This window comes from Leishmania panamensis (genome assembly GCF_000755165.1).
Source record: "Leishmania panamensis strain MHOM/PA/94/PSC-1 chromosome 26 sequence".
Lineage (NCBI taxonomy): Eukaryota > Euglenozoa > Kinetoplastea > Trypanosomatida > Trypanosomatidae > Leishmania > Leishmania panamensis.
In genome coordinates, this window is record NC_025872.1 from 117,324 (window position 1) to 137,183 (window position 19,860).

The 19,860-nt window shown below is 58.8% G+C and overlaps 6 protein-coding genes across 6 annotated transcripts, besides 1 other annotated feature; all 6 read right to left on the bottom strand.

Moving 5' to 3' along the window:
• Window positions 1-294: 294 nt before the first annotated feature.
• LPMP_260460 (ATPase subunit 9, putative) lies at window positions 295-615 on the bottom strand (the record flags this gene model as incomplete). Its single annotated transcript, XM_010701565.1, has 1 exon — window positions 295-615. One exon carries the CDS (start codon window positions 613-615, stop codon window positions 295-297), a length of 321 nt encoding a protein of 106 aa, XP_010699867.1.
• Window positions 616-1,698: 1,083 nt separating this feature from the next.
• On the bottom strand, window positions 1,699-4,389 carry LPMP_260470 (hypothetical protein; the record flags this gene model as incomplete). The annotated part of the gene is made up of 1 exon (XM_010701566.1): window positions 1,699-4,389. The coding sequence occupies one exon, from the start codon at window positions 4,387-4,389 to the stop codon at window positions 1,699-1,701; it is 2,691 nt and encodes an 896-aa protein (XP_010699868.1).
• A 1,058-nt stretch (window positions 4,390-5,447) lies between these two features.
• Window positions 5,448-6,010: a repeat region.
• A 245-nt stretch (window positions 6,011-6,255) lies between these two features.
• Window positions 6,256-7,260, bottom strand: LPMP_260480 (hypothetical protein; the record flags this gene model as incomplete). The annotated part of the gene is made up of 1 exon (XM_010701567.1): window positions 6,256-7,260. The coding sequence occupies one exon, from the start codon at window positions 7,258-7,260 to the stop codon at window positions 6,256-6,258; it is 1,005 nt and encodes a 334-aa protein (XP_010699869.1).
• Window positions 7,261-8,935: 1,675 nt separating this feature from the next.
• LPMP_260490 (DNA polymerase sigma-like protein) lies at window positions 8,936-10,495 on the bottom strand (the record flags this gene model as incomplete). The annotated part of the gene is made up of 1 exon (XM_010701568.1): window positions 8,936-10,495. One exon carries the CDS (start codon window positions 10,493-10,495, stop codon window positions 8,936-8,938), a length of 1,560 nt encoding a protein of 519 aa, XP_010699870.1.
• A 1,883-nt stretch (window positions 10,496-12,378) lies between these two features.
• On the bottom strand, window positions 12,379-13,632 carry LPMP_260500 (hypothetical protein; the record flags this gene model as incomplete). The annotated part of the gene is made up of 1 exon (XM_010701569.1): window positions 12,379-13,632. One exon carries the CDS (start codon window positions 13,630-13,632, stop codon window positions 12,379-12,381), a length of 1,254 nt encoding a protein of 417 aa, XP_010699871.1.
• A 1,282-nt stretch (window positions 13,633-14,914) lies between these two features.
• On the bottom strand, window positions 14,915-19,012 carry LPMP_260510 (hypothetical protein; the record flags this gene model as incomplete). The annotated part of the gene is made up of 1 exon (XM_010701570.1): window positions 14,915-19,012. The coding sequence occupies one exon, from the start codon at window positions 19,010-19,012 to the stop codon at window positions 14,915-14,917; it is 4,098 nt and encodes a 1,365-aa protein (XP_010699872.1).
• Between the last annotated feature and the right edge of the window lie 848 nt (window positions 19,013-19,860).

Below are 19,860 nucleotides of genomic sequence, written 5' to 3' on the forward strand. Positions count from 1 at the left end.
TCAACTGTTTCTTCCCTCCTTCGTCTTGCTCCTGGCTGTTTGTCTTGCATGAGTGTGGCATGCACCATTGCGGCACGACCAAGGGCCTCGCTAATACAACGTGTACCTCAGCGCCCACCACGATCCACGTGACTGCGAGCACCCCTCACACCCCCATGTGCTCCCCACACACACACACACGAGAGACTTCGGACCCTCTAAAGAGCTGTGGGAAGATGATGAGAATGGGGTACACGGCAGACAACTGAACTTATACCGTCATCAGGACACACACACTCACACATGTCCGCTACTCTACGAGAAGAGCATGAGGAAGGCGAGCATCAGCGCGAACAGGCCAATGGCCTCCGTCAGGGCGAAACCGAGAATGGCGTAGTTGAAGAGCATTTTGGTCAAGTTGGGCTGGCGAGCGCAGGAAATCAGCAGGGAGCCAAAGATGGTACCAATACCCATGCCGACACCAGCGAGAGCAATGGCGGCGAGACCGGTGCCAACGTAGTGCAGTCCCTGGACGGAAATAGCGACAGTGGAAGCCTGGCGGGGTGCCACCACGAGCGCGCTGGACGCGGAGACCGCGCGGCGGGTGACGGGCTGAGAAATGACACGGCGCATCATCCTTTACAGTGAGTAGGATGAGGCTGTTGTGCGAGAGGGAATGAGGAGGGGAAGCGTGGGACGGGGGGGGCGAAGGAAAACGACTCCAAAGCGTACTGTGGGTGACTGGGACACGAACACAAACAAAGAGAGGGGACTGACCGAGACGTCAAGGAGAACGGCAACGTGGAGGAGTAGGCTCAGTTTACGAAGTACGAGTTATGGCGATGGGTAGCACAAGTGGTGTCATAGGACACATCGTAAGGGGGTGGGTTTACGGGGGGGAGAGAATAAATAGGCAAGCATGCAAGAGAGTGTGAAAGCAAGAGAGAAGCACGAAGGCGTCGGGAGTGCGCCATCCGAGGCGAGAAGTCATAAGGCGGTTAAGCAAATGCAGCGAGAGAGGAGGAGGAGCATAGGAAAAAGAGCGAGCACACGCCCATGCACCGTTGCGCCTGTGTGCAGCAGTCGTAGCAAGAGTAGTATTAGCCATGAGCACCAGAGCGAAGCGAGGGCTGTGCTGCGTGTCATCCCTCAGCCCACCACAACTCGCTGTGGGCAGCCAGCCAAGGGTATCTGAGCACCAGCAGTCCACAACGCCAACTCTGGTCCTACTTGTACGAGTGGGCAGGTCTATGTGTGCGCGTCTGCCGCCCCTTACCCCTTTACCCCACTGTTTCTGGTTTGATGCGCATTAACTCAGTTTTCCCTCTGACACCGAGAGAAGAGGCGACGGCCTCAACACCAAATTTAAAAGGTGAGCAGTGGGCGGCCATGGCAGAGCGCGAGAACGACGTCTGCCCTGCTCGGCGGGCAGTATCGTCGTCGCCCTCCCTCGTTAGGGAAAGAAGAGTGCCACATTAAAAGCCTGCATGCCACCACGTGCTCCGCCAGATGACACCCGCTGCCCCCACCAACGCTGTAAATGCCGCTAAGAGCCCAAGGAAGTTGGTTTGACCGCACACAGGAGAGGACCGAGTCCACGTTGCGGAGAAAGGGAAGGAAGGGGAGAGGGGCGTACGGAGGTGCTCAAAAGCGAAGAGAGGAAGAAATCCGTCATCTGAGCCCGGGAGCGTTGGCAGGTACCCCAACCACCAAATCGGCTCAAGGGAGAAGGGCGGCGAAGGTGGTCATGGCACGTGCCACGTGGGGAGACGTCTCTGGAACATCCTCGTCACCCAACAGCTCGAGTAGCATCTCGGGTGCAGCGCGATCCTCTGCGTCCTCGTCATCAGCACCTGTCGCAGACGCTGTAGCGCCGCTCGTTGCAGCAACACCCTCTATGGCCCGCTGCACCATCGCCTCATCCTCCTCTGAGAGGGGGACTGTGGAAGTCCGACACAGCATGTCTAGCAGACGTGCCAGAGAACAACTTGCCAAGGTACTCGGTGACACGTCAAGCAGCAGCACCACCTGCTCCAGCAGCTGCGAGTAGGAGGCGCTTGGCCCACAGGATTGCACGGCTGCGTGTATGTAAGCCGCAAGCTCCTGCTGCTCCTCGCCACCGTTGGCAGACGCAAAACTTAGAGCAAGAGCGATAGCCAGCGGAAGCGTGTGCTGCTCAGACTGCACGTCACTGGAGCGGACTAGCGCCTGCGCCGCGTGCTGGCAAAGTACTGCACGAAGCGGACCTGCACTCGTGCGCACCACGGCAAAGGTAGTCGCCGCAACGGCACTGCAGAGCTCTGCCGAGAGGCTCTCGCGCAGCGTTGTCGCCCAGGTCTCCAGGTGCGCTGGCGACACCACATCCTCCGGCCCCTCTTGTCGCAGGAGGAGGAGGGTGTACACCACACGGAAGACGAGCGGCAGCATCGCGAAGTCCCTTGCCGTGTGCTGCAGCGCCATCTGCAGCGCCTCAGCTGCGGTGGGAATAAAAAAGGTTCGGGAGGATTGGGCCATTACCCGCAGCAGCTCCCATGCGTTGTCCTCCACCCACGCCGTTGCCGCGCCCCCCGGCGACGTGCACGGTACAATGACGCAAGGCAGCAGTGACCAGATAACAGCGTCCGATTCGCCATGGCGGAGGCTGCTGCCAAGGCACTCCAGCAACATGCTCAACGAGCTCACCAAGTCCTCGCCGTCTTCTTCATCGCCGGCGCCGCCAGCGTCCACGACGAGCCCGGCGGCGGCCCGCACGTCCGCCTTGGTAGCCTGCACCTCGTAGGACTTGATGATGGCAAGTACAGGGGGAAGGAAGAGCCGCACAAGAGCATCACCTTGGGTCTGAACAGCCCCCTTCTCGATAAGAACATGCACCAGTCCGGCGAGGCTCTTGATGGTGGTCGGGCTCTGGGCACGAGAGAGCAGCTCCTGAACTGTGTGTAGCAATGTGTCAACCAGGGTCGCCGGCAGATCAGATAATGTGAATCGATTGTCCGAGACGAAGTTCTCCGTAGACTTGAGCGCAACCAGGAGCAGGACAATGTTCTGAGTGGCAGCGGCGTGGTGCAGCACCCCCTCCAGTGCGGAGAGAACAGCACAGCGGTCCTCTGTGCGGGTGACCGACTCGCACCACATGCCAACCAGCCACACCATACGTCGGGCAACAAACGGAGACGTCAGCGCCAGAGTGGTGGGGTCAAGCAAGGGCAACACCTTTCCACGGAGAAAGTGGAGGTACGAGGAGGCATCCTCGGAGGCCATGGTGTAATAGCCGATGCCGATCGCGTGCAGAGCCGCCGTAACGGGACCCACGTTACCCTCCTGGAGAAGCTGGTTCACTACCGCCCAGGCCGTCGTGAGACTCGCGCTGGCACACACTGTCGAACCTGTGAGGGCAAGAAAAAGCTGCTCCGCGCAACTCATCGCGGAGGTCTCATCGTCCATGTCCACATCCAGCTGCGCCGCTACCTCCTCCGGGTGCCGCGACCACTCCGACAGTGCCTCCGGTGTTGTTGTATCCGCCAGGTACGTCCCAACTAGGTGCTGCAAGAGAAGGGCAAAGTATGCAGAAGTGACGTAGCGTTGTAGGCAGTGTGCAATGAACGCATCACCGTCCTCAGCGCTCAGCAGTAGCGTGAAGAAACGCAGCGCTCGACACACCGCCTTCTCCGACACCACATTGCCAACAGGGCTGCTTATCACGGCTGACAGCAATCGGAGGACGGTGTGCTCAGGCGAGTCAGACAAAGACGATGGGGACGACGCGCATCCTGTCACCGCCCCATCATCGACCACAAAGAACGGAATGCCGAGCTCATGGAGGCGGCTCGGAAAAAACACGACCGTTGCCTCGTGCGTCTTGAGCGCGTACTCAAGCAGCCGCTGCCGCCTTCCGGCGTTCGGCGATTCCGGCGCGTCCTGCCCCAGACCCGCCGCAAGCCGCCACGTCGACGCTAATAAGAAATGGCAAAACGCCGGATCGAAGACACCGCGACCGAACACGCGCAGACTGCACTTGAAGAGGTACAAGGACAGGTCGTATTGCTCCAGCATGCTTGTCTCACTCGGCAGGAGTGTGAAGATACCCGAAAGTGGTGCCACACAGGCACGGCAGACGTCTTCAAAGACACTGCCAACGCGGCAGCCTTGCATTTCTTTGAGAAAGACGTGTAGGTAGAGTAGTACATACGTGACGCGCGCGTGCGCCTGCGCCGCGGAGGCCCTCTGTAACTCCGACACGTAGGACGTGACCACGTGCTGTATGGCGGACGGCAATGCACCGAGCTGGGTATTGCGGGAACCACGCTTCGCCATCAGAGCAACTATACGACTCACCTTCCGTGTCAGTAGAACAGACGGGTGGGCATCGACGAGGAGGAGACGGACGTACACTCCGAGGAAGCGCTCCTGCATCTCCTTGGGCACCGCACTGTGCCACGACTCGTCCAGAAACGTGAGAACAGTCGTGCAAAGGAAAAAACGCAGCTCCGGCTGGAGCTGTTGAGACGCGATACCGTCGAAGGTGTGCTGAAGAAACACCTCTGGCTCCCGCTCCTGCAAGTCGCGCAGTTGCGCTGCCGCCTGCTTGCGAGCGTCGTTGTCCGTCGAGCTCCGCAGTACCTCAAAAATGGCGTCCATTGTTGACAGTACCATCCCCACTTCGCTTGTGTGGCTGATGCTTCACTGATGAATAAGGGAGTAAAAAAAAAAAAACATGCAGGCAAGACGCAGGATACGAGAAAGCCGTGATGAGGTGAAGCAGGCGGTGTGAGAGTTTCGTGAAGGAGGTGCGAGCCGGCGCCGTGCACAGAGATGAGAGCAATAAAGACGCCACAGCGGAGCAAAAGGAATTACCCGGGGTTGGAGGAGGACGAAGGTGAAGCCACAAGAGGAAGTCCCAGAAAGGAGACGCCGGGTAGAGCAGAAGTACAAGAGGCATCAGTAATGATCCAAGGAGAACACGAGGCTGCTGCCGAAGTCGGTATGGCTGTGCAGGAGAGAAGGGGAGAGGATCAAGAAGCGCTGGTGTCTCTTGTCACAAGCTCACCCCCATGTCCACCTGCGCCACCGCCAGCTGATTCCCCTCTCTCTCCCACTGCTGCTGTTCGCGCCATTTCCGAAAGCCGCAGTGTGCCTGCACATTTTGCTGCAATGCCACACACGCACAGCGCACTTGTTCTCTCCTTCGCGCTATCCGTGTCAGGATGAATGAACGCAGTCACGCGACATTATGAAGCTTCGCTACGCACCTCCAACATCTGCAGGCACGCACACACATATAAAGGATCGACGTGCTGCAAGCGTCGGAACGTGCAGCCGAATCAGCGGCAGCAGCCACCGCGCACACGTGTCTTTCCATTTCTTTGTGCCTCTCTGCTTGCGTCAACACGTGAAGGATCAGAGGGAAACATGGGGTGCAGCTGGGCAGCTGCTCGACGCGCGGATGTCATTTGTTTGATCAGCACGTCCATTTTTCTGCCGCACAGCAGAGGCCAAACGCCACTCTGCCGCCGCCCCCTCCTCGGCCTGCCACAGGCCCATCGCGTGGCACCAAGCAGCCGTCGACACACCTTGCAGCAATGCTGCCCACTACAGTCGCCGAACCACAGCCCCGGCCTCCAACCCTGCCCGCCCAACACCCTCGCAGGTCGTCTCACAGTCGCTCCCATTGTGCCGGCCGCCACCTGGCGCATCCCTCGGTGCGACGCTCAGGCTCTCCACACCCGTCGGCAGCAAGGGCCAGGTGAGGAATACGTTCGAGTCACGCTGGCACTCCGCCCATCATGTGGGTGGCACAGACGGGTTCACTGTCGCAGGTCGGTCCGACGCAGCGCCAGCCAGGACCTGGCCGCCGGCATCCGCAGCGAGACATCGCACTGGCCTCGCTACGTCGTAGGTGCTTGGCCCAGTCGCCACCAGGGGGGGGCTCGGCACTGGCAGGGAGAGAGGGTGGGCTGCTTGGCACTTCCGCGCACAGAGCAGAGTGAGGGTGCTCGACCCTGAGATGCCACGCACCGAGGTGCCCTCCCCACCACGTCATGAGGGTACGCAAAAGAGAGAAACGAAAGGGAATAAAGGTGCGGCAGTTGCCTCGCTGAGATCACTCAAGCGGAGCACAGGGAGAGCAAGCATCCAGTAATGGGGTCCAGGTAGAGGGGCGCAGGTGCAGCCGTGCCGCGCACCGCAAGGTGGTGCTAGCGTCGGCCACAGGGTCCCTCCCTATCCCCCTCTGTATCACCCCTCACCAAGCAGCAGGGGGGATGGCAACCAAAGTCACAGTCAGAATAAGTTGCCCATAGCGTTGTCCACCTCTTGCGTGAGGCGCAGCATCATCTCCTGGTGTTGCACGTCAAGCGGCACGTAACCGACGAGCCCGTAGCCTTCGACCACGTCCATCAAAAGACGGGTATAGCGGTACACGCGGCCAAGATGCTTTGCGAGGTCAAGGTGTGCCAGCTGCGCATCCTCAGCGCGCTCTTCCGGCGTCAGCTGAGGCACCGGCTGCGCCGCGGTCACAAAATGCTGCGCCATACGCTGTTCATGCCGGCGACGCTGCAGCTGCCGCCGCCAAAGCCGATCCATGTTCTCGGATAGCATGGCAGACGCGTTAAGGTAGGCCGCGCCATCATCACCGGTGTCCTCCAGCACCTCGGCCGGCACCGTGTCCCATTTACTCAGCACGTTTACATGGGGCAGCTCATGGTCGATCATCGTTGTCAGCGACAGCACGCACGAGGCGACGTACGTTGGCAGGTCGCGCGTTGCCATGCCAGCGTCAACAAGGTGCACCGTACACAAGCTACACTGCAATCGCTTCGCCAGAGCACGAGTGAGGGTCGGCATCACTTGCGCGTCGATATAGAACTCCACCTGTCCGGGGCAGTCGATTAGCAGGTACGGTGCGCGCAGCGTCATACCACCAGAGGCGGCACCAGCGCCCCTCGCTATGGCGCTCATCTCGGTCGCCAGTACCTCCTGGATGCGACGCTCAACTGCTTCCTCCACCTTGGTGATGACCCAGTCCACGTTCGCCTGCATCACTGCAGCGCAGAACAAGTACGTGCCGTTGGGGCCCAGACCCTCCTCCTCCATGACGGTGGCGTGGTCGACAAGTTCGCGGATGTCAACGTCGCACGGGTAGGGAAAGATGTCCTCGTTAGCGGGGTCAAGGTTTAACACGACAACCGGTCGCGTTGGGTCGTACACGCTCAGGAACTGCCGTTTACCTTCGCAGTACGTCGTCTTGCCACTCCCCGGTGGGCCACAAATGAGTTCACCGAACATGACTGCGTGTGCTGCGCTTCGTGCTTACTTGTGTGTTCTAGTGTGGCTGTGCCCACCAATAGAGGAGGTGGGAATGGGCAGGAGGGCCCCGCACGACCTCACGTACGAGTCCTGTAGGGTTCAGGCAGGAGAGCCGAGCAAGCGAGACTGCCAAGGAGCGGACCCAACGCATATATGCCCACGCACCGAGGTGCATCAGCGTGCAGAAGCGTCAGTGATGTGTTCCACCATGATGACCACACACACACAGAAGCGAGGCGAGGGGTGATAGACAGGGGGGAAATACAATGCGCGGGGGGTGTGCGCGGAGGGGGTAACGAGGAAGGCGGGGGGGGGGGGGGAGGTACAGGAGAAGCGGCTGGTGAAAAAGTGAGACGGCAACAGGAGGCAGCTCATGAGGACGGATACGCGCACTCTTTGAGGCATGGGTGGGGATAGGTGCCTGCGTATGCCTCTGCGTGTCTCGCCATGACGACATCATTCGACTTTGCTGAGGTGCACGAGGAGAGAGAGAGAGGGGGGGATAATCGTGACGAGAGAGACGTACGCGCCTGCCTCTTAGAGCCTAGCCACTCGCCGGTCTTCCCTTTCACCCTCCCTCGCTTCCCTGTCCGGCACTGTTCTTCAGCTTAGAATTCACTTATCAGTTAGCGCTACACTACTTTGTCTTCCTCTTCGGCCCCCCGCCCCGACCGACCCGCTCCCCACCATCCTCGCTTGCACCTTTCACACACAACAAACGACCTCGCTCACTCGCTCACCCACTCACACACTCACTCTCAGCCACCACATCCCCGGTCCACCAGAGACGCGCAGTGCAGCGAGAGCGAGACGAAACAAGCGAATGCGAGCAAGGCGAAAACATCATCGTCACAGCGGGGGGGAGTAAGAAATGAGCGGCAGGGGCAGCAAAGACGCGAGTTTGGATTGCGCATCCATCGGACGAGGTGTTACACGCTAAACAGATGCACCAACTCACGTGTGTATACGTGACAAGCATGTAAGCGTGCGTAATAGAGGTGACGGCTGCACACCACTCATAAACACCTTCGCACATGTCCTTCGCTCTTTACTTGGATATGGCGTCATCCTACCTTCCTCCGCTCCCCCCCCCTCCTCCTCCTCCCCTTTTTCAGGGCGGGGGCGGTGACAAGTCCGCCAGTGTCAGCAACATCAGAAGATAGAACCGAGGTGCGGCGGGAAAACCTCGAACGAGAAGGAGGAAAGGCAGCTGAATACTGAGGGTGAGCCAGGAGACGTAAAAAGAAGGAGAGCCGACAGTGACAGCAGCGCCGCGACTATGCGACTCAGGCAGGTAGGGAGATACAACAGCAGGGTAAAGAGGGTAGGAGCAGGCAGAGGTGCGCGTGAAGAGAGCAAAACTCGTTTCCGCCCCCTCCCATCTTCCTCTCCCGTTGCCAGGCGCACGGTATCTGCTGAGAGACTTCCCTCATACACCTGCCCCTCCCTAATTCACCACCTCAGCAGCCTATCATCACGTCATGGAGACGTACCATGAAGCACACCCATGGAGGGTGTAATGGCATTTACACACACACATACTTACCACCAATATCATTGGCCAATTGGGCCTTCGCTCCTCGCGCAGACAGCTGTGGGTGTCTGCGTGCCGCTTACTCGCCTCGATCCCTCCCAGTCCTCCTCAGTTGCATCATCATAGTACTCCGCCAACGTACATGTTGGTTTCAGCGTCCCACATGTTCTGCTGGAGATGCGGCTCTCTCGCCGCCCGTCGCGACACCTCGCGCCAGCTCGACACATTCAGCGCTGCCTTGGCAAAGTAGTGAAGTAATAGGGACTCCATTTTCGTTGGAGGGGCCTTGGCGTCGAGGAGGCCCAGGAATGCGGCCGAGGCCTGTTGGAAAAGCGGCACGACGCGCGTAGCGAAGAGGGTAGCTGCCCTCGCACAGTTCGTAGCGGGGTGGATGGGATTCACAATGTAGAGATCATCAGCCGGCGGCTTGGTGAAGGTCTTCTGCTGCACGTAGTCGATGCCGAGGTGGCGAAAGTCAAACTCGGTCCCATAATACTTGAGGAACCCGGTTAGAAGAACGCCAATGCTCCGCTGCAGCTCCACCGAGAAGCGGCTGCGCACGCAGTGCTGCAGGTACCAGAGGACGAGCAGTGAGATCGGGAAGGAGCCGAGACCGCCGATGCTTGGGTCGTCGAGGCCGCAGTTGTTCACCAGTGCCTTCACGAGCACGATCAGCGGTCGCGCCATCTCGTTGCCTGGCTTACAGAATAGGTTGCACAGGTAGTTGGAAGACACGCAGCCACCCTTCTCGAAGGACATATCCACCTTCACATCATCACGGCGGTGCCGACACTTCACTATCGGCACCCTGGCATGACCAATCCAGGTAATGTGAGTGAATTTTTGGCTCCGCCGCATACGGTCTGCCACAGTGCGAAGAGCAACCGAAAGGGACCCTCTGACTTGCCTCTGCGACGCTAAGCCGGTGGCCGCAGAGGCGATGCTAGACATGGCGCAGAGCAGGTCTTCCCTCATGGCACTAGCGATCTGTTCATTGCCGCTGCGCATGAGAACGCAGTCCACGTCACTTGCCGGTATCGTGAGACCGGTGTAGAGACTGCCGTAGATCTCGATATCCATGCCGCTTTGCTGAATTGTGGTGCGGACGTCGTCGATGACGCGTAACTTCGTCTGGCGTTCCTCGGAAGTAGGAGAGAGACAGTAAAGGAGCTCGATCAGCTTTGCGTCCAAAGCGAGGATACATGTGGCGACAGAGGAGGGGGGCAGCAGCGACTTGAAGACCTCAGAGGAGAACCTTGGCAAGGATGCAAGAACGTGGAAAGGATTCGAGGCTACCGCCACGAGCACTGGGCTGGTCTCCATGCGAGGATGGCGTGCGTCGGGGAGAGAGCTACAGTCGCCATCCTCGTCATCAACTCTACAGTCACTGTCGCGTCTGCGACGCCTACCGTGATGGCTGCGAGCTTGTGAGAGCGGTGTGCTGTGAGTACGGCTTGAGTGTTCCTCCTCACTTTGTTGGTGGTGCGCCAACTGGGAGTGATGCCCACCCGTCACCCTTTCGATGCCGCGACTTGTCGTATGAGGAGAGGGCTTCTTCGTTGTGTTGGCTGACTCCTTCTCAATCTTCTCGTGGTGACGCGTGCGAGCGTGGCGCCCATGCGGAGTTGCCGAGCGTGACCCTCTCGCGGATGCGTGGGGCTTCTTCAGCGCAGCCGGCATTTCGCTGAGACGACTGTTGAGAAAAGGAGGAGGCGACACACTTTTGCTGCTCGACGAGCCGGTCGAGGGCGCTGGCACGCCAGGCGACAACCGTGTTGAGTGCCTCTCGAGCGCCGGAGGCGAGGAAGATGCACTCACCGTCCGTAGCTGTGAAAAGCCACTGCGCGGCTGGTGCGTGATGGTGCTCTCTATGGCTCGATCAAGAGATGCGAGCTCTGCTGGAGTCATCCACGTAGGAGAGAAAAAGAAGAGAGCGAAAGAACGGTGAGGCTTTGGTGTGCGTGTGGGTGGGTGTAGGTGTGCATCTGCTTACGCGCATCCATGCACACACGGGCACACAGGAAAGAAGAGAGGGAGTGACAGCAGGGGAGGGGGAGAGGTCGGGGGAGAGCTAATGCCCATCGACAACTCGGCCTCGTGCGTTGGGAATACTTGTCCCCGTAGGTGCGACTACATGTGGGCAATGCGCGATGAGGTCAGAATGAGATTCACCTCAGTCAACTTTCCCTCGCCGCTCTCCATACTCCTCGTCTCCTCGCGCTGGTACCACCACCGCCGCTGCTGTTGAGCCACCCGCAAGCCTACACTCAAGAGTGGGGGCGTGCAGCAGGCAGGCGCAGAGAGACAGACAGAGCGGAAGACTTGACACAGGGTGAGTAAGGGTGGAAAAGGAGCTGACAGGGGAGCCGGCTGCGGAGGAGGGAAAGTCAAGCAGCCCAGCTTCATTTGGATGGCGATGTTCGGAAAGAAGAGGGAGTACGTGAATGGGTGGAGTGCCGCATTAGAAATTTCGAAAGAGGAAGCGCACACACGTCCGGTGCGTGAGACACAGAGACAGATGCACACACACACACACACGAGAGCACGCGTGCAGGACAGTTCGTGTGAAGGACATGTTCAGGTGGCGAGTGGGTAGACGGAGAGAGAGGGGGGAGGGGCAGGAGCAGAAGTAGGAAAAGAGCACGCACAAACGCATCTACGCACCCCTGCGTATACCAGACCACCACAGAGCACTTTCACAGACGAGCGAGCTGTGGGCAGGGGAGAGAGCGCGAGAAGGGAAAAAGGATGCAGGCATGTTGAATATCCCATCCCCCGCCGGCGCGCTGCTTCGAGCAACACCCCACATTCGCAGGTAGCGCAGGAAGCACAAGCAAAGGAAAGGAGAACGCCGCCTAGCATTACGAGGCACGTTGCCGGGGCGCTCGCTAAACAAAACTAACAAGTGCACGCCTGAGATCAACAACAGGTGATGAAACACGCGTAGAGAGACACTCCTGTACATTCCATTCAGAGGAAAGGTGGGCAAATGAGAGAACTCCAAAGGAGAAAAGGAAAGTGTGAAGGAGGGAAGCACCTGATGGACAACAATGAACGTGACTCGTCCAGGAGAGAGGGGAGGGAGAGTTAATGGGAAGGAGCGCAGTACAGGGACGCACTCCCAGTCCGCTTCCCCCACCCCTTCCTCTTTTACATGTCCTTCCGGTGTCGCGGGTGTCCTTCATCCACGACATCCCCTTCCTCTACTATCCTTGCAGCTCGGCCCCATTAGCTTGTTTTCGCCTTCTGTTTCGAGGGTACACATGGAGAAGGAACAGCTATGTACATCGACGGCAGCCCGCTAGCAGCAGTGCAGCGCAGCGCTCGCCTCGAGCTCAGCGAAGTGTGTCAAGAAGAACTACGCACTTTATGGACTTCAGCACACACAGAGAGAGACGTAAAAGCCGGTCAAGCTCGGTGTCGCCTGACCGGGGGGGGGAACATACATGCACTCAGCAAGCGGGCACAAGAGAAAAGCGAGAAACAAAGTGATGGAAAGAGCAGACCCCACCCCCTCTCCACTTTGTGTTTTCACGCTCGCTCCCTTCTGCAACCCTATTTTCTCAGGCGGCAGAGCAGGTGGCTTGCTGCTGCTGGTAGAGCGCTGTATTCCGGCTCAGTGCTCGATTCTTGGTCAGTCGCTCCTCCAGCACGTTGTCTATCTTCTTCTGAGCGACGCGTGAGATGTTGTTGCCGTTCGTGACCAGCGCCGCAAGTTGCGCGTTCCGTAGCACCGCACCAATGAGCTGCGAGGCCCCCTCCTCGCCGATCTCGTTGCAGGAAAGGTCGACGACGGAAATGGAGATGCTGTCGGCGATACTCTGTGCGAGGCGCACCGCAGCCTCATCGTCAAGGGCGTTGTCGCTAAGGTTGATTTCCTTAAGGGAGATGGACATGCTGAGCAACCTAGCAATCTGCACACCTCCGCTAGCGGTCAGCCCGCACGAGCTCAAGTCCAAGTGCCCCAGAGCGCTGCGCTGATGAGAAGCGAGAACGTGCGTGAGCTCGTTCGCCCCCGCATGGCCGACCTCGTTTCCTGATAGCGACAGCATGCGGAGGGTGGTATTCTTGGCAAGACCCTGCTGCGCAATCGTCTTCACACCACGCGTCGTGAGCGTGTTAAGGCGAATATCGAGTTCCTCGAGGATGTAGTTGGCATTCAGCATGGCAGCAATGGCGCTAGCGGCCTCATCCGTGGCGTGGTTGTTCCCCAATGTCAACCGCTTGAGCTCCTTGTTCGTCTTAACAGCATCACAGATCATAGTCACGCCAGTTGCACCAAGATAGTTGCCGTGCAGCTGCAGCACCTGCAGCGCCGATGCAGGATTGCGGAGGGCACCGGCAATGTACTCGGCACCACTCGCGCCCAGCTCGTTCACGGAGAGATCCAGCGAGGACAAGTATGTGTTGCTCTCCAGCACTTTTGCAACGAGCGCCGCCCCCTCAGGGCCAAGTCTGTTAGAGGCCAAGCCGAGGCGCGTCAGCGACGTCGACAAGGAAACGGAGCGCAGTAAGCGATGCGCGTCGCTTGCGGATAGGCGATTGCCGCGGATATCGAGAATGTGTAGGCTGTTGGAGAGGTTCACCACCTCAGCCAGCCCGTCGCACCCCTCCTTCCCGATGTCGTTGTAGCAGATGAACACCTTGGTCACAGGCGAGGATTCGAGGCAGGAGGCAATCCTCAGCGCCCCTGTAGGCCCCAACTGGTTGTCCATAAAGTCAACGGCGCGGATAGGGGCGTCGGTCTTGCGATCCGCCAGTGCGAGACAAATGCTGTCGAGCTGCGGCTTCGAGATCTGCCGCCACGGAATCTGCATGCAACAGTGGTCATCGCTAACACTGCTGCTGACGACGGCGAAGGAGGTGCGCAACTTGGCGCCAGCAGGAGCCGAAACAGCGCCAGGAATGGCGCGGTCGGCAGAGGGCAATATGCCCGAGGAGGCTTGCGTTGACTGCGCCGACATGCGAAGGGAGATGACGAGAAGGTACAAGCACCAACTTGCGTGAATATGTACGTAACTGCCCTCAATCAGTGACGCCCCTCTCCAAGTGATTGGTACACTGCTTGCGGTGATGAAACTCGCAACGAGCGATCGATGTGTGGGTATCACAAACGTCTGTGGCCTTAAACGTGCTCTGCTGAGCTGAGGGACAACCGAGTGTGTAGAAGGGGACGAGAAGGGTAGGAAGGAGGAGGAGTGGAAAGACAAGTGACGAGCAGTGAAGTCGCTCGATTAGCCCCAGCTAGTACTCAAGCTTTGACCACGTGATGCATGGAGACAGAAGGTGCGCTGAGATACCGCGCTCATGGGCAGTCCGTGTACCAGAATCGGCGCCACTAGTGAGGAAACGAGGGAAGAGGGACAGGACGGGGGGAGAAGGTCTGCCTGTGACGCCTGCAGGGGTCATGAATACGTCAGTCTGAATATTTCCTGCGCGGAGGGAAAAACAGAGGTCAACGAGGGAGAAGAAAATGTATACATACATACACACACACACACACGCACACACAGAGATAGAGAGAGAAATACGTGCGCATATGCATGACGGACAATGGAGTAAGAAGAGTGACGAGAAAAGGGTACACAACCAGTTGACAACGGCGCTGATGCCCAGAGGCGCACACTGCAGCTTCTGTACGTGCCGAGCACGGGAGAGTCGAGAAAGGAAGAAGGGCAGAGAAAGAGAAGCTCACACTACCGCTCAGACCAACGCTACCACTGCAATCCACACTCCACAGTACCACGTACACATGAGTGAGAGGCGCAGCAGACGAAGGAATAGAGGCGTTATGTGCAGCGCAAAGAAGCGAGAGAGAAAGTGCAACGCGCGGACCACGACACGCACAAGGAGAGGCCCAAGTCGACGCGCTCTTCTTTGCGCGTGATAGGAAACGGAAAAAAAAAGACAACCAACGGGCGTGCCACCTCAGCGCGCGCCGCGCCTCCGCATTGGTGGATGGATAAGGAGGCAGCTGCGTCTGTGCTGCTGGTATGGCGTTTCATTCCCCTGCTCAACCTCTCGGTACGTAAGTACACAGCAACGCAGATGCACGCAGGGCAACACCACCCCATCCGGCGGCGACGAGCAAAGTGGCGTTCACGCGCTGAGTGGTGTCAAGGAAGTTATACCCTGACCATCTCTGTCCCTATCTAGAACCTCTCCCCCACCCCTCCCTGTAACGGACCTGTGCGGGGGAGAGTCAGACGGCAGATCCAACTCTGTACCCGTCAGAGTCGTGCACATCGGCGTCAGTGGAACATGCGAGAAGAGCACACGTGCTTCTTCGCCCTCAATCATGGGAAACACACGGTAGTTCTCCGCCTCAAGCTGCGACTCAGCTAGATAGCGCGTCTCCATTGAGCTGTGAGTGCGATAATAGAGCCACTTCAGGCAACAAATGTAGACAAATCGGGAGCCACTGCCGACCTGGAAGCGCGACGTCATCGACTGGCCGTAGTGAGCATGCAGGAGCAGTCGTCGACGCATACTGCTGCTTGGTGGCAATCTGTCAGCCCCATATCCAGGTCGTGGAGTTGGCGCATAGAAGTAGAAAACGACAAACATGTATGGCTCCAGCATGGTAAGAATAATGTGCGGCACCACGACGATGAACGCCATGACGGCATCGACGCTGAGGATCGCCAACCACGACATCATGTTCACGTCCGGCTCGTCAACGGACGGCAGAAACCAGACGCGCGTTGTGAACGGCACGAAAAGCAGGCTGAGGAAGAAATACAAAAAGAACGTGGCAGAGCCACTCTCGAAGAGGAAATTATTTCCAGCGAAGCTGACGAGCAGCGCGTTCACCAGGTTCACCAGCGGGATGCATCGGAGGCAGAAGAGGGCCCGATTCAGCGCGCTATTCACAAAAAAGAGATCGGTGAGGGCCGTGCTGATCAAGTTATGGGGGGTCGCGGTTGCCACAATGGTGTGGATGATGAAGACGGCGGCAAAGATGAGCGGTACCGGCGAGGGAACCTGCATCCGCACAGCCAAGGCCTTCATCCTCTCAGAGGCGCGCTCAACAGAGGAAGTGTTCACAAAGACGGTGAGGCACAATACCCCTACGTTGGCTGCCAGGAGGAGGAGGAGAAATGTCATTCGCTTCGTGACCACTTGCCCTGCCAACCCGGGCTTGTAGCGTGTCGGAAGGATTCCACGGTAGTCAAATCGGTAGACGACGTACTTCCTCTGCAACAAGCGATGAACAAGAATAACCTCGCGCGAGTGTGGGAAGGTCTGCAGGTTCCTGACCGCGTTGTCCACCGCCTCGGGCACGTGATGATCAAAGTAGAGGGCAAGCGTCAGCAAGTTCTGAGCCGCTGGGTTGTGCGGGTAGCGGTCGGACAGGAGAATCGCATGGCTCAGGAAGTGCTTCTCACCGCGCATAATCGCCAGCTGCACCTGGCACAGCTCCCCTAGGCGAGAATGAGGATAAAAGTGCAGCATGCGCCCCACCACGTCCTGGCAGAGGTGCAGTATCTCTTTACTCAGCACCTCGTCGCCCTGCAGCGTCGCATCCTTCTTGTCGATGGCTTCCTGGGAAACGGGGTTCGACAGGCACGCCTTCGCCGCCTCCAGATCGGCAGACAGGAGAGCCTCTAGCAGGATAAATCCCACATGGCAAGTAAAGTAGTACACCTGAAGCGGAAAGCAGTCGGAGAAGGCGAACTCGACGGAGCCAACTACCTCATCCACCGCGGCGACAGCACAGCACGCGTCATCCCAGGCGCCGCGCAGCTGCCCGGCATGGTAGAGATACACGGCACGATTCATATGAAACGGGATCATCTGACGTGTGGAAGCGTAGAGGGGCAGGGTCGACGGGTACAGCAGGCGGTGTGCCTCTGACTGCGCCTTGACGCGAATGCCCCCAGCGGAGAAACCACCAAAGAAACCAGGACACACCGCGATGTACGCGAGGAGGTCCGGCAACAGTGACACCTCCAGCACCGAGGTAGAGTCCTCCAGCGCGGTGGCGGCTATCACTACAACATGGCGCAGCGTGCTCAGGAGCAAGGCATCACACCTGTCACTGTCGACGGCGCTGTTGCCGCACATTCGCAGAGCCTTCGTCCGGTCGAGCGCAGTCTTTGCCACCCCCATCGCGGCCTCCATCATGCCCAGCTGCAGCAGCGTCAAGGCGTGCACTGATTCAGTCAGCACATACAAATAAACTTGCACGGGGGGCGAAAATGAGCCAGCCGAGTCAGCTCGTGCGGCTGGTGGCGTCACTTTGGCGACGGGGCGTGTGAAGTACGCGGTGGCAGTCATAACTGTCTCCTTGACAGCCGGCAGCGGTAGCCCGAAGAGCGCCAACGAGCACCCGACATGGTAGCTGAAAGAGTCTTCGGCGTAGTCAAGGAGGGTGACAGTGTCCTTGCCAAACTGCAACCGCTCACCCACCTGCAGGCTCGACCACGCGCGCACAAAGAGAGCGAGACGGCATTGGTACTCCTGCAGGCCAAGAACGTGCGTAGCGGTCGGTAGCCATGACAATCGCGTGTTCGCGCGGTGGTCACTCGCCTCTATCGACTGCGTCATTATCCCAGCTGCCTCCACCAAGTGCAGAAAGCGCGATGCCGCCATCATGCAGGTGCGGTAGTGTTGCGTCTGAAAGGCTGTCACAGCTGTGATGAAGAAGACGTCCCACTCCGTAGAGTGCGAGAGCAGCAGCGAGGTAGTCTCCTCGTGATCGAGAGGACGCAGCGCGGCAGTAACCCATGCAGGAATGGCTCGTTGTGTCGACAGGGGGGCAGAGAAGCAGAACGAGTTCCTGCTCTGGCAGTCCCCGGATGGGGAGCTGCCGTGGGTAATGTCACCGCCGTGTTGACCCGTAAACAGCGACAGAGTACGGGCCAACTTGCCAGACCGCCCTCTCATGGCCGGGTCGGTGGGCCAGCTGCCGCCGTTGACGTCCATCGCTGCTGACGTCGAGCGCGCAGTGGGGGCCCTCCCCCACGGTGTCGTAGGGGGAGTGCCTTGGCTGTGGGTCTTGCTTGGTGGTGTGGATTGCGTGAACGGTGTGTTCGCCAGTAGCCCGTCGGGTGACGTCGTCTCACACAGCGCGAAAAAATAACGAAACCACACGTTAGAGGGTGCCCTGTACCCGTCACTCTCCGACATGGCGCCGGTGGCAGGCACGGCCGCCGCCGATTGGGTGGGGGTGTCTCTGCCAGGGCGGGTGGATAGGACCGCAGTGAACTCTGTAGAACCTTGCCTCTCAGACCAGTACTGTCCGTCCCCTGCGGGCACTGCAGTGCTACTCCAGCCACGGCAATTGCCATTGCCGTAGAAATTTGACATGAAGGTCTTAGACTTACTGGAGTCCTTCAACTTGCTACTCCTTCGGTCGCTAGAGTTTCCGTCGTGGGTCTCGTGTAATGTGCACAGCACTAGCGCCACAGCGTACCAGCGGTGCACTTCGACCGTATCAATGAGCTGCATTGACTGCAGCACCACGTGACGCACCACCGCCTCAGTCACTCGCATCGGGTTCACGTCACAGTGCGGAAGCTGCAGACTCCTATCGGCGCGGAACTGTGAGCGATGCTGCAGCCAGTCAGCCAGCACTGTGTCGTGCCGCTTCAGACAGGAAGCACTTGAGAGGACTCCCTCCTGCTGTTCGTGCAGAACGACGCAGGTTGCAATCACGTGCGACTCCAGCAAAAACAACCCCTGATTAGGGTTGCCCCCGAGGATGAAACTCGCCGCCTTCGCCACCACGTCATTGTCCGCTTCGCTCAGCCGCCTTGCCTCGGCAATACAGCCGGCGGCAATAGCATCCCACGCGCGAGTGGAGCGCCTTTGGCTAAGCGGATGTAAACAGCTCGGCACCGGATCGACTGTAAGCGGCGGCACAGAGGTGGTGGAGGAGAGCGAGGCGGACAAGGAGGGGCTCGCGAGGGAAATGCTCTCTTGCATCGCGTTCACCTCAGCTTGCGAGTACCGACGGGCCTGCTTGTGCACTGCAAACATCATATTCTGCGTGCGGCTCATGAAAATGCCTCTGCGGCGAGTACGAGCGGGCTGGGCATACGCCACAGTACTGCTGAGATCCGCTGCGTTGATGGCGGATGTGACACTCGCGACTCTCCGCGCAGACTTCGAGCCAGAGCGACGGCGAACGTACGAAAAAGGCGCCTCCTCCGCTCTGGCTGGGGGAGGCCCACAGCGCGGTGTGCGCCCCATCTGCACAATGCACAAGAGAATAGCAAAGACCGCCAAATGTATGCGCGGGGAACTCGCAGAGAGCCGACGGATGGGCGGGGGCGAGACGACTGGGCCACAGAAGCGAGTAAGAGCCCCCCTTAAGTCACACAGTCACACTCCCTTGTGCGAGAGGCTCCCCCTCTTACAGCAGGCGGGCAGAGGGAAGCGAGAAGAGGGAGATGGACGAGAAGAGGAGAGCGGAAATGAGTCGCAAAGTCGGTGATGGGTGTCGCGGGTGCGAAGAGGTGAGAGAAGGAAGAACGAAGGGGGCGTGAGAAGAGGGGAGAGTTGATGCACCGGCGAGGGGCGAAGAAACAGGACACGAGAAGACACATCACTGAATGAATAACAATGGCGCACCAGCACTACCCGCAGTCAAAGTACTGAAGAAGAGAGGACGGCAAGAACACGTGATGAGGAAGGTAAGCACAGGGAGAAGACGGATAGAGAGTCGCACACACGAACAGAAGTGCACGACTGCGGTGGGGCTCTGTGTCCTCCACCCTCGTTCTGGTAGAAAGGCTCAGCTATATACACGGGGGAGAGGGAAAGTTAATCGGAGGGGGAATAAGCAAGTCCACGCTCTGGTAAGCATGTCAGTATAAATTGAAAAACTGCTCCCGTAGTGAGCACCGTGTGAAAGTCCACGTGGTGCCAAGAGCCTGGTGTGTTTTGTGTTTCAGTTCACCCCAGGGTTTAGCAGGCAGGAACGTGTCTCGCAAGTCGCGGAGAGGGAGAGAGCGGGGGGTGGTGGGTGCACGCCACAGGTTGCAAGATGCGAGCGGTACAAGTGGAGGCCAAGTTGAGCAGCAGAATAGAGACAGAGA